At 41.6% G+C, this 13,626-nt stretch overlaps 1 protein-coding gene across 8 annotated transcripts in view; it reads left to right on the top strand.

Moving 5' to 3' along the window:
• PUM1 (pumilio RNA binding family member 1) overlaps positions 1-13,626 on the top strand; it is a 120,370-nt gene that overhangs the window by 24,425 nt on the left and 82,319 nt on the right. For all 8 annotated transcript variants that reach the window (XM_034754333.1, XM_034754327.1, XM_034754332.1 and 5 more), the window contains exon 3: positions 5,952-6,020. In XM_034754333.1, coding sequence (XP_034610224.1) covers positions 5,952-6,020 — 69 coding nt within the window. The remainder of the gene's footprint in view (positions 1-5,951; positions 6,021-13,626) is intronic.

The following is a 13,626-nucleotide window of genomic DNA, read 5'->3' as shown; positions in this document are numbered from 1 at the left end:
ACCTTGTTTAGAGCTCTCAACATGAAGGATGCCTGCTTTCATGTGGACGTTGATCCTGCTCACCGATGCTTTCTCAGATTCATAGTCTGCTCCAACCACTTTCAGTACAGAATACTACCTTTAAACATTGTTCCTGCCACAACGGTCTTGACCCAGGTGTTCTGTCGTAGCAGCCTATATCAAATGCAGTGGTTTCACTGTCTTCCCCTACATCGATGATTGGCTTCTTATCGCCAAATCATGCCAAGAGGCCCAAGCATTGACTGTGACAATGGTTACAACTCCTCTTCTCTCTGGAGGCCAGCATACACGGTGACGAATCCATTCTCATCCCTGCACGGACTTGGGACTTCATCAAGGAATCCTTAAATTCCATCACTGCAAGGGCTTATTTGCTGAGAAACATATTTCAGGGTAAGAATGTTATCATAGACCCGACCATAGCTAAGGCTATGATTTAATCACGGGTATTTAGTAAAAGTCATGGGCAGGTCACAGGCAAGAAACAAAAAATCACAGCCTGTGACCTCTCCGTGACTTATACCACAAATACACCATATTGAATGGGGGGGGGGGGGACCGTTGGCACTAGCTGCCGTGGTGGGGCCTGCTGCCGCTCCGACTGCCCCGGGACGGCTGCCGGGACCCGCCGAGCTGCGTCTGCTTCTGCCGCACCCGGGACTGCTGCTTGGTCAGTCCCTGCGGCCAGCTGCCCCGGGACCACCAGAGCACCGGCTGGTGCAGATGGCCACAGGCTGCTCCACCAGCAGCCAGTGTAGCTGTCCCCAGGGCAGCCTGAGCCATGGGGTTAGCCACACTGGCCGCTGCAGAAGTCAGGGAGGTCGCAGGAAGTCACGGAATCCGTGATTTCTACGACCTCTGACAGACACAGAGAGCATTTCAAGACTGGTCTCTCTCTCCTAGGCCATATGGCCTCATGCACTTACGCTGTGTCTTTTGCAAGACCCTACATTCGTTGCCTACAAATGTGGCTTCAAACTGTGTACCTGACAAACCAACAGTCCATGAGTACCCAAGTGACTGTTCCCACCAAATTGATATCGTCCATGTCCTGGTGGAAGAATTCCTGTCTGGTTTGCAGTGGCATTCCCTTCCTTGCCTCCGCACCAGACATGATAATCCTTACTGATGCATTCATGTTGGGTTGGGGAGCTCAAAAGGACAACCGTACCACATAAGGCATCTGGACATCTTGAGAGTCCAGAATGCCCATCGGTGTTCTAGAGCTACAAGCAGCTCAAAGGGCTTGTGAAACCTTTCTCCTGTTCGTTCAAGGTCACCGTTCCCTCATAATGTCAGACAACATCATGACTGTCTTTTACATCAACAAACAGGGAGGAGAGAGATTTTTTTCCATTGTGTGCAGAAGTGGTCAGTCTGTGGAGTTGGTGCATCAGCAATCAGATTACCTTGTCGGCAGTCTACCTCCCAGGAAACCAGAACGTACTAACAGACGCTCTCAGCAGACACTTTGCAGTCAGTCAGACATGGGAGCTTCACGACTCAGAGTGAAAATATTGTTTACCACAATGGGGAATCCACACCAGAGACCTATTCACCTCCCAAATAAAAAGGAAGTGCAACATATTCTGTTTCAGAGTAGTCCTGGGTCACCACTCACAGGGTGATGCTTTACTCCTTTTATGGTCAGATGTGAATTATGCTTTCCCTCCATTACCACTCCTGCCTCAAGTTGTGCACAAGATTTGGCATTGCCCCCAACTGGCCCAGACAGCTTTGATTCCTGAACCTCCTGTGTTGCCTCGTGCACCAATCCTCATTCCTACATTTCCTGATCTCCTGACTCAGGGAAACAGCAAGATCAGGCATCGCAACCCACATCTGCTTCTTCTTAGAGCCTAGTTTTAGAGTGGGCATCGTCCTCAGAGCAATCATTGTCTGAAACTGTACAGAACATCCTTTGTAATAACTGGAAGGATTCCACTAGGAAATGTTACCTAGCCAAGGGGAACCATTTCTCTGTGTAGGCGCATCAAAGATGTATTTATCTGGAAGCCATAGATATTCCTTTCGTTCAGGACTGTCTTCTTTCATTGAAGACAGCAGGTTTGTCTGTCAGTTCTTATGGGTCCACTTGGCAGCAGTCAGTGCATCCCATCTGCCTTCACAGTGCTACTCGATCTTTGCACATCCTCTGATTAGGCCTTCCCAGAATTTGCTAGTCAGAACCTTTCTGCCGATTAAAAACACCTACTCCTCAGTGAGGCCTGAACCTTGTTCTCTCAGTACTCACTAAGCCAGTGGTTCTCAACCAGGGGTCCAGGGCCCCCTAGGGGGGCACAAGCAGGTTTCAGAGAGTCTGCCAAGCAGGACCAGTGTTAGATTCACTGGGGCCCAAGGCAGAAAGCCTAAACCCTCCCTGAGGAGTTATATCCTGGTTTGGGTTTCTGATTTGTGTGAGGAAGCAAGACAGTGGTGGATGTTGAATCTTTTTTTGAACCTTGACATACAGTATTTCAATATGCTGTCCTACTACCCGGTTTTTCTCAAGCTAAATTTACTGAATTTTTTCTAAAAAGAGAATAAAGCATGGTGAAAATAACCTCTGAATTTGGTGCTTGTTAAGTAATGGAAATAGTTAGACTCAGTCAATAGGTGCTTTGTAAATATCATGGGTTTTTTTTCTGCATTGCACCCAAATCCTGGTGGTCATCTTTGCTCTTTCTGTTACTGCCTGTTTCTGTGAGATGGAAGTGTCCATGAGCTACCACTGAGCTGCTTTCTACCTGGCCCAAAGGAGGATTTGAACCTAGGTCTACAGAGGCAACATGCACTAAGCTTCCACCTCTCCTCCCCCAAAAAGAGAATACAGCTGCTCTCTCCCCTTATGGAGTGGGTCCAGAAGAGGCGGAGGAAGGTCTCTGTCTCCCAATGCTGCTTCCTCCAGCATCTCTCCTTCCAGAGTGGGGAGCCAGGTCCAGAGGGTTACCCTGGGGTCCACCCAGGTTATCCGGCCACCATCTCTCCTTCCAAGGTGCCCAAACCTGGCCGCCTCCTTCCAGAGCAGGGAGCTGGGTACAGGGAGTTCAGTACTTCCTTTTTTTAGGACTTGAGCACTGACGTAAACCCACACACGCATGTCTTCTACTGCGTTGCCTTACTTCAATATGCAGCCTGGTATTTACACTCAGACTAACTTCTTATTAGCATAAACAGATCGACCCAATGTAGTGTATTGGATTTTGTTAACATAATCAGTATTTTCATGTGTCTGAGTGGTCCAGAATTTGGCAAAAATCAGTGTGTGTAAAAAAACAAACAAAAAAACACCCCACAAAAAAACAACTAATAGCTTTTGTAAAACCCAGGATTTTTTTTTTTGCAAAAACTGAAAAAGTCCGTGGGAATGCTGGAATATTGCTCATGTACCATCCAAATATCTGGAACCATTTTACTAATTGCCCCTTTAATTACGCAAGTGTGAACTGTAGAGGCTGATCTGTCTAGTTTGAATCCTGTCAGCTTTGTTGGATTCAGGCATGCATGTGCCTCTGTCCTCCGTCCCCTCCCACTCTGTTTGCTTCGTTCTTGCACACAAGCGCTCAGTGCCTAAGGTTTGCAGCTGGTTGCCTAAGTGAGAGTGGAGGATTGATCTGTGATGCAGCCCTCGTTTTGATATTCTTCCTCTCGCTCCTGAATCGAGTTTAAATTTTAAAACAATACTGCTTCTTTTGGATCATTAAAAAGTGGTTGAATTTTTAGGCCTGACAATTTTGAAAGATTAGCACTGCACGCACATAAGACCATGTTAACTGCTGTGCGTTACACTTGGTAATCATTGAGGAAATTGCTAGTTTCTGGTACCTAGTTGTCTGGAATATCTGATTAGATTATTGAGCCCTGTAGCAAACATACACAAATCACTTTTTCAAGTAGTCCCATTAAACTCAATGAGACTGCTTATGTGAGTTAAGTTACATGTACCTTTGCAACACTGGAGCCCTAGTCTCTTGTTATAGTTGGATTGTTTGAAGTAAACTGTGTTTATAGGGGAGATTTACCTGTAGTTTAAATGTAAGTTTCTGTGATGACACTTCCTGGAGTTCAGAAATTGCATGTTGACTTTTGTATTTTTGCACCAGAGTTAGTGTTAAGTGTATCGGTGCCATAAACAAAGAATATTTTTGACAAGTGATTGTGAGCCAAAAGAAGAGTCAATATTTTGTTCTCAAAATATAATTTCAAAAGCTATTCTACATTTGTATTGCTGATAATTGCCCATAGAGACACGTTGAAATATTGGAACATCCCTAATATAGACTTAGAGAGTACATGTTGTCTTGCTTTTTTCCTTTACCTCACTTTTTCATTTTACATGTTTTTCTGTATTTTGTTTGCAGTTCTTTTTTTCTGCCATTATCCCCTCTCTCCCTCTTTCCTTTAATTCCTTGGGTCTTCCCGCTATCAGTTTTTCTCCCCCTCTCCATCTTTTTGAGATTAATACATTGAATCAAGGGAAAATAGTATCTGTCTCCCACTCCTCTAGATTCCTCCCTCAATCTCCTCCCGCTGTAGTTCCATGCTCCTAGAGATGGAGTTACAGGGGTGTTGAGGTTGGCTCCTTCATCTTTAGACAGGCTTCCAAGGGTGGAGTTCCTTAAGGTTGCTGCTGCTGCCACCTTTCTTCTTCCTTGAACTTAAGCGTGGAAGAAAGGAAGGTGATTCACAGAGTCAGAGATGATTCTGGATGCTTGTAAGGAGTTGGGCGTGAGAAAAATCTAAAGAACAAGTCTTGGAGCAAAAGTTTGGTGATATTGTTGACATGGTACATGAGTGCCTATCAGGCCTGTGCTGCCAAGGTTTTAGTTTACATTTTCCTGCTTTTAGGGAGATATTTTATATGCTGGAAGTCTTGAGACCTCTCTTTGAATCTAGGTTTTGTCTCTTACACACTGTGACTTTGGGCAGGTTGCTTCCCTCCTGTAACTAGCCGGTCTATCTGCAATATGGAGAGTGATTCTTACTCACCTGTGTAAAGCACTTTGAGTTGTATAGATGAAAAATGCTGTGTAAGCGCTAAGAAATATTAGAACACTACAAACTGTGCTTTCTCTCTGCATAGTTCTTGTGTTGAAAGCCTTTATTAATGTTTCGCTATGCAAACCCATTTTTAAACGGTTTGTTTTGGGAGAGGAGTTTTTATTTATAATGTGATTTCCAACTCTTTGATCAGAGGACCTGCTAAGTTGCTGAAGAAACCGTTGTAACCGATTCCTTAAGGCTTATTGTAAATTTGGAGTAGTATAAGGCTATTCAGAGAATCTAGTATTTTTTTTTAAAACTAACATTGTGCATCTGAATTTGCTCCTTCTATCCCTCGCAGGCAGAATGTGTGGCACCAATCTGTGTGGATCAGATAAACTCTTTTCAGATAAACTTTATTAAGGAGCCATTGTAGGCTCAGATGGTGAGGTGCTGTTTAATGCTGATGATTTTATGCTATATACACTGCCAACCTGTTGATTTTAAATGTTAGTGTACTACTTCAGAATGTTTTTATTCTTCATTGTTTAATATTATGAATGTTGATTCTACCCTGTCTTCTAAAGGAGATCACGTTAACCTCTGCATTTTTTCATTTGCTTGTGCACAGAGATATCAATACAGCTCTTTTTGCAATATTAATCTCTACTGTAGCAAGGGAAATCATTCTTATCGGTCTTAGAGTTGCTTATTTTTACTTTTGAATATATGTGTAGAATTGGTAGAAAATATACTCCAGATTTTAAGAGTTGTAAAGATAAGTCATATTTTGCACCTAAACAGCCTTGTGATGTATTTTAATAAAGAATAAGGTTCACTGGCATTTTATGTCTGAAAAAAATAAATTATAAACTGATTACCTTTTTGTTTGTAATTGGAATGAAATACAGTCAGTGCCTCATATTTTTCTCCTCCATTTATAATAGGTGCGTTCAATGGATGAACTGAACCATGATTTTCAAGCACTAGCTCTGGAGGGAAGGGCTATGGGAGAGGTAAGTGAAACCTCTTTAGAACAGATTTGTGTGTGTGTGATGGGACGAAGGGAAAAGAGATCATTCTTCAGAAATGAGAGGTGGATTCTCTTCTCAAGGGAGGAATGGCGGATGTAGTTTTGAGGAAGTCCTGCATCATGGCTGTTGCAAAAAGTCTGTTAGGAGGTACTCCAGCCTAGGAAGAGAAACATCTAAGCCCTCCAGGTGTTCTACCATCAGCAAGTAATAAAATAGTGGTTGTGCTGAATGGTGGAAACATTAGAATGGAGCTTGCTTAGTTTATGTGAAGGGGTTATATGATGGGTTTGTCTGCAGTACCAGGGAACTGGAGTTGATGCCCCTAGAGATCCCTTCCAGTTCTATGGCCTGTGTTCCTATGTCTTGCTACCAGTATCATACACTTGTCGCATGTTCCTTTTAGGTATACAGGTAATTAATAGACTACATAACCAAGGCTTTTTTTTTTTTTTTTTTTGGTATGTAAGTGACTGTTCTCCATTTCTTACTATCGACAGCTTTAGCCATTGTGATGAAGTTTAAAAAGCTATACATGGAGAGCTTGCAGTTTAAATGAGTTAGACATCTTAACCTCATGCTTCAAAACTGATGGGTGCCTTTTTCTGTGCAAGTTACTTAGAACACTGCAAAGGGGCAATGTCAAGGGTGGTACCTGGGGCAAAAAGCAAGATTCCCCCCGTCCACTAAAATGGTCCTCGGTCCGTGAAGTTGTGTGGGTAGAAAGTTCTCTTAAGTTTACTAATGCCCGCAGAAGAATTAGAAAGAAAGTTAGCAGGTCTTAAATGAAAAGAAGTAATAATAATTTACTTGATTCTTGTATCCTAAGAGGAATTGTAGAATTACTAGAGTCAGACATGGTGTGAAATGCAACAACGAAAATGACCTGCCCAACTTTAAATGCCCATGTTAGTTGCAAAACATGTTCTGCTCTCCTGGTTTCTTACGGCTCAGCTTAATATTCCTTCTGCTGTTCACAGACCAGTTTATTTTCTCTTCTGTCTTGTGAGCAAGCTGGCTGGCTCCTCAAGCCAGTATTATTGTCAGAGTGGATAAAAATCAATGATTTAAAAAAAAAAAACAGGTTTATTTAGAATTAAATTTGAAATCGACAACCTATGTTAAGGCCTGAACTTATTAGAATCCTATTAAAATAATTTGAATTCAGTTCAGTTATTCAAGTAGTAAATATTTGCTGCCAAAGTTTTAAAGAGAGTCAAGTTATTGAACAGGTAGAAATGTCTGGTTAAGCACCTGGAACCACAGTTTGAAGAGCCAAACCAGTTTTTGACAGCTGTAGGTGCAGAGAGAATATTTATTTTCAGTTGAGTGACTATTTCGATTCAATCACTACTTCAGTCAAAGTTGAGAAACCTGTTGGAGTTGGAAAAAGCAGGAAAGTCTGTTTTCCTCTTCCAATATATGAATAAAAATGGAGGGGTGAGGATGAGAACTGCTGATTCTTAAATCTTGAAGGACATGGTTGTTGGGATAATTTCAGTTTGCTAACTATAAATAATACTTTGTTTTAATAAATCAGTTTTAAATGTAAAACATAGAATCATAGAAATCTAGGGTTGGAAGGAGTCATCGGTTCCTGCCCTCTGTGCTGAGGCAGGACCAACTAAACCTAGATGTTTTGATAAATATTACATATCTAGCACATTTAAGATCATTTAAAAATGGGTTGTGCATTTTTAATTAAATTCCAGTTTCCATCCAAATGCATCTTGACACTAATCATTTAATAAATAATGTATCTTTCACTGTTCTCTCTTAATATTTACATTATGATAATCTGAATAAATGTATCTTAAGCTATGAAGTAAAAGACCATGTATAGATATAGTGTATCCTCCTAATTAGGTGAAAAATTAGTTTAAAGTCCGTATTTAGTTGCAAATCAACATGTTTTAATGATTACCAGCCAATGAGACTCGACCTTTCCTTAGGAAAATAACAAAGAACAGAAGCAAAAAAAGATGAAAATAGATGTAAATCAAGGCTTCCTGATTGAAATCACTCCACCCTGTTATCAGTCTTAATTTTTGTAAAGACAGTGCCATTGCTGTTTACAAAAGAACTTTGCATCGTGTGCTATTGTTCTTTATCCATGCCAGCTTAGTTTAGGTGTAATGTGTATTTAATTTCTAAAAAAATCCGCATTGCTTATTCCTCGGATTGTAATGCCTTTGATGTCTCTGCGCCCTGGCTGAACAGCTTAGCTATTTGCAGTATTCTTCCACACTCTTGTCGGTTTGCAGTAGGGGAGTATTGCTAGGGAAAGCTTTAACGTGTGCACATGTCTCATTGCTGGTCATAATGTTCTGTTTAGTACTCACTGTGTGATGGTCCACAGCCTACATAGATGTACTGTATCACATATTATAGATTGAAAGTTGATTCCCTCTCCAGCCAGGGCAAGACCTTTTCTCGTCAGCACATTTTCTAGAGCAGTGTCCAGTCAGGTTTTAAATACTCCAAGCAGTTGGGCTTCTGCCACTTCTCTTACACTCTTACGACGCAGTACATCTCCGGAAGCTTTCCTAACATTCAGTGGAAATTCTTCTATCCTGAAGTTTGTCCTCTTGTTACATCTTTAAATAATTCCTTTGCATCCTTAATGTTTGCACCTTTAATATATTTGTAGACCATTCTCTGTCCCCTCCCTCCTACGTAGGTGCTGCTTAACCAAACTATGCATGTTTAGTTTTTAACCATTCCTCATAAGTCGATCACTTTAGGGGGGAGGGATAGCTAAGTGGTTTGAGCATTGGCCTGCTAAACCCAGGGTTGTGAGTTCAGTCCTTGAGGGGGGCCACTTAGGGATCTGGGGCAAAAAAAAAAAAAAAAAATCAGTACTTGGTCCTGCTAGTGAAGGCAGGGGGCTGAACTCTATGACCTTTCAAGGTCCCTTCCAGTTCTAGGAGATAGGATATCTCCTTATTTATTTATTTATTTATTTATTTATTTATTTATTTATTTATTTATATATATATAAACACACACACACACTCACTCACTCCTGCCCCATATAATTTTAGTTGTGTGATAAATAAAAACAGTTCACCAAGCTTCCCAACTGGTCCCAGCATTCAATTGCTGGTCAAATACCACAGTGGGGTTGATGCCCAGTACGAAAGTAGATAGACCTATTCAAAAATAAAACTGCAAAATAGCAGATGATTCAACAGGCTTATGCTCAAAGGACGGAGCTACACCAAGATAGCTCTTCCAAGGTATTTTCAGTGTTTGAATCATTGCAAGAGGCAAGTAACAAAGCTCTTAAGTGGAAATAAGATAAATCACAAAGTCTGATCCTGTCCTTCTTAGAGGATCTTAAAATATGTTCCAGTGCAAAAAGGCCCCCTGGCAGAGTTCCTTGAATTACAAACATCATCCAGTCCATATGAAGCTAATATGTTGAAATCTGCTGTGTGGAATTACAAAAATCCTGCCCATTCCACCTTGAACTATTGTCAGTATACAGACCTCCAAAAAGAAAAATACTTGCTCTCCTCAAGCTAAGCAGAAATACTTTGGATAATATACACAATATTACCAAATCTCTCTGTAGTATAGCTCTATTACATATACATTACAGAAGAGGCAGTTTGTTAGTGTGTAGTGGCTTCTTTTTTCATTAAATTTATTCTTTCACTAACACAAGGAAGTTTAAAAAATCATTCTCCTTGTCCACCCCCATTCTAGTCTGTTTTGGAGACCAGTCCCATTGAGGGTGTAGATTCCATTGGTAATCCTTTAGTGACATTCCCATTTTGCTTTGGCAAATGCTACTTTTCAAAATGCCTTTCTTCTTACAGTTGGTATGTTGTGAGAAGTGCAGAATTGCACCTCTGGAGAAGGGCCACTTCTGTAGCCATAGAAGAGGGACAGCACCGGCCCAAGCTTCTCTTGCACAGCTCCGTCATTGTACCTGGAGGGACTACCTTGGACCGTGAGAAGTATACTTCAGTCTGTACAGTCCATTAAATCCTTGGCTTTTGCTGAGAATCTTGGCGTGTTGATACTGGTTGTACTTTCCAACCAGTTCCCAATAGGCGACCAGACTTATTTGACATACTGGGTAAAGCTATTTAGCAGCCTGTTGTAGCTCTTAGTCACTATCAAGTTGGGGTGGGTTTAAACCGACTAATTTGAATTGCAAAAGCTGAATAGCTCATTACAGATTCACTGACCCAGCCCCTAAAATGCTTGTTTTTTAAGAGTCATGTGATTGGATGCTGTCTTCTCAGTTGCTAAATTCAATCTTCCCAGGAATTGTGATCCCTCTTTGGGAGTCTGTACATGGCTGTTCTTTCCCATCCCTTTGCAGATGTTTAATGACATAGGATAAAAATGCATGTTTGTAGTTCCATACAGTAATAATTCAGAACAAAATATTACTGCTTCCTGAATTACACCATCTCTGTGTTTTAAACTTGCTGTGTTAGTGAGTTTCACATGACTATTTTGAGGTCTGGTCCCTCCATCCACTATTCGCAAAGATCAGGAAGCAGTGTTGGGCAGGTCCTCCGAGTAGAGTTCTTATCCCTTTTGCAAGACACATCTGACCAGATTGTGCCATTTGGTCATAGGCCCACGATGGCTCTGTGTAGAACCTCTCTGCCCTATGAGGAACACAGGGAAGTAGTGCTTAAGAAGGCACATCCCACCCAAGCAGACTGGGGTGCCAGAGGATGGTGCAGGCTGATCCAGTCTCTCAAGGAAAGAGGTTCATGGTCCTAGCTCCTTCCCAGAATCTTTGGGGCATCATGTACCCCTTAGGCACACGCCAGTGGCGTGCACAAGAGGGAGGGCATGAGGAAGGCTCCTTGCATGCTCCTCTCTCCACCTGTGAAACTATCTGATCCTTTAACAGGAGGGTAAGGTTAAGTCCTGAGAGTCCATACCTTTAGGAATCTAGATATTTGGCTTTTGCCGCAGGAATGAATCTCTGTCATTTAATTCCTTCATCTACTCTGTTTAACTTGATTGAGCAGTTTGCTCACTTTACAGCCACATCGTTACCAAAGCAAATGATGTGATGTTCGATGTTGGTGATTCTTGCGTCTAGCTTATCTGTAACTTGTTTTTAGCACAGTTGATGCTTTCGCTTAGCTGCCTTTTTTCCCCTTGTGCTGATCTAGTTCTGATTATTATTTTCCTGCCTTGACAGAAAAACTGGAACTGAATGCAAATTAGATCTCTCTGTTTTCTCCCAGCCCTTCTGTAGTCCATTTCTTTGGAATCTAGAGAATATCAATTCACTTGGTTGCAGTGAGTGTTGAGAGGGGAGTCCAGGAGGTGTGGTTTGGCTTTAAAGCAGGATAGTTGTGTTCCCAGTTGGCTTCCTTCTCCTTATTCTACACAATGTTTGCATCTGTGCATGTTATTCGGCTATTAAACTTTCCTTGATTGTAACCGTGCTGAAAAGTGACAAACTTTAAAACAACATAAGAATACTTCCATGCCAGTGTTTCCAACCGTATATTGGTTTATCAAAAGGCCAAAACATGCTCGTTGTCTTACAAAACAATGTTTGAAGATTCTTAGAAGACCAATAAAAAAATTATGCTAGCTGGAGACAGTTGTGGCAGTGAATGATAAACTAGAACCGATAAATATTTGCATGTAAATAAAGATTAAACAACTTGAATTTGAGATGTTAGAGCTTCTGAATTTAAAAAAATCCAGCAAACCTTCCCACCCCCAGAAAAAGAGTATCTTTCTCTCTCTCCCCCCCCCCCCCCCAACAACAACAACAACCACCAGCTCTGATCTTCTAAAATCTTTGCAACCTGGATTTAAAAAGTAGCTGCGGAGGATATTATGGATGATCCCTCTGGATTTAAGAGCATTCTGAATGCTCCAGAAGGAAATCCATCAAAAGCTATAGGTGAGGATTCCACCTTAAAATTACATGATCTGAGAAAGAAGAACCATGTTTGAGAGCCTCCCTTTTTCTGTGCCTATCTGTCAAGATCATGCTTATTTATATTCCTCCTCCTGGTCCCCAGACATGAAAAGCTTGTGACCCAGGTGAAAAGACATTCCCCAGTGCCATTAAAAAGGATCACCTTGGAGAAAACAATCTTCTCTTCTGCTTAGCAAGGTCCTGACTGTGCAGTATGAGCCACAGGTCAGATAGTAGGTTAAGGCCTTAGTTTGCAGTACTGTTGGCTCAAGACAGTGGAAGAAGGAATGATAAAAGACCCATGTTACTAAGGCCTCTGAAGGCTTGACTTGGAACTGCTGATATCCCTTGCATGTGATATGAAAAATCTCAAAGATGAATTACTGGAAGTGAGGACATACATGGATTTATTTTAGTGCATCACTTGGTTAAGATGCTTGTCTTTAGTGAAGAGCACAGACACTTTGAGGATATATACGGAGACCAAGGAAACACCTGTGCTACACCTCTATTTGATATCTGATCATATTAGTCAGTTGACTAAAAATCTAAGAACATTCCTGTATATGTTCATGTTACAAACTCTTAATTTGGTGCTGAACAATATTTTTGAGGAAATAGGTTGTCAGAGGTTGGTGGTTTTCATCCTAACCCTCCAAATGGTGGTTTTCTTGTTTGTTTTTTTCCCAAGTGCTAAGATCTCTATAAATAACAGTTCGTACTCTTACAACATCTTATGTGAGTAAGGATGTTTGCAGGAGTTTCACAGTGCGCTGTTCAGGCATTGAGCTAGTCCACATATTGAAGTGTGAGGTTTGGGAGAGGGGGTCACTTCAATTTGCTCTCTCTAGTCAAAGCAAAGACTAATATTTGATATCACTGCTCCTGTTTACCTAGTTAGATCTGGACACAAGATTCCCTCTCCTATGTTTGTGCTTCCTTTCCTCATTCACTGGCTTTGGTGCAGCAGTTTCCCAGCTCAGCTCTTAGAAGTACACCTCTAACCGATATAACACAAATTCGGATATAACGCGGTAAAGCAGCACTTGGGGGAGGAGAGGGGGGAGGGCTGTGCGCTCCGGCAGATCAAAGCAAGTTTGAAATAATGTAGGTTTACCTATAACACGGTAAGATTTTTTGGCTCCCGAGGACAGCGTTATATCGGGGTAGAGGTGTATTTCAATACCCCTGATGAAGCTAGTGCACATCCTCCGCTCCTTGAGTCAGCCTTATTGGGTCAGTTGAGATCAACGCAGGGCTGCATGCACTGACTTTATAGACAGATGTGTTTTTAATATAAAGACTTTAGAGCTATGCAGCAAACTGCACGTCTCTCTTTCTTAGACACTGCACTAGCTTGATGCTGTTAGTTTGCGTTGTGTTTCTGTTGAATGTGAAGGAGAGAAAACTGACACAATATCTAAACAAATAATAGTAAAAAAGAAAAAGTAATGCTTGGGATCTGTGTGAGGAAAAGCAGGAACGTTCAGATTGTAATTTCCTGAGTTTTGAACGTTGTCTGCAGGAAATGCAAACAAGTGTTAATGAGCTCGCACACTGAGACTGGCAAATTCACAGAGAGAGGATGAGTAAGAGAGAGCCCCTTTTTCTTCTGTTGGGAAAGAAGGCATTGAATGCCTCTTCTCCTTCCTGCCTCTATTCCTGTTCCCCTCT

The sequence above is a fragment of the Trachemys scripta genome, chromosome 20 (genome assembly GCF_013100865.1).
Source record: "Trachemys scripta elegans isolate TJP31775 chromosome 20, CAS_Tse_1.0, whole genome shotgun sequence".
NCBI lineage: Eukaryota > Metazoa > Chordata > Testudines > Emydidae > Trachemys > Trachemys scripta.
The sequence above is the reverse complement of the archived record's forward strand: the minus strand, read 5'-3'. Positions and strand labels throughout refer to the sequence as shown.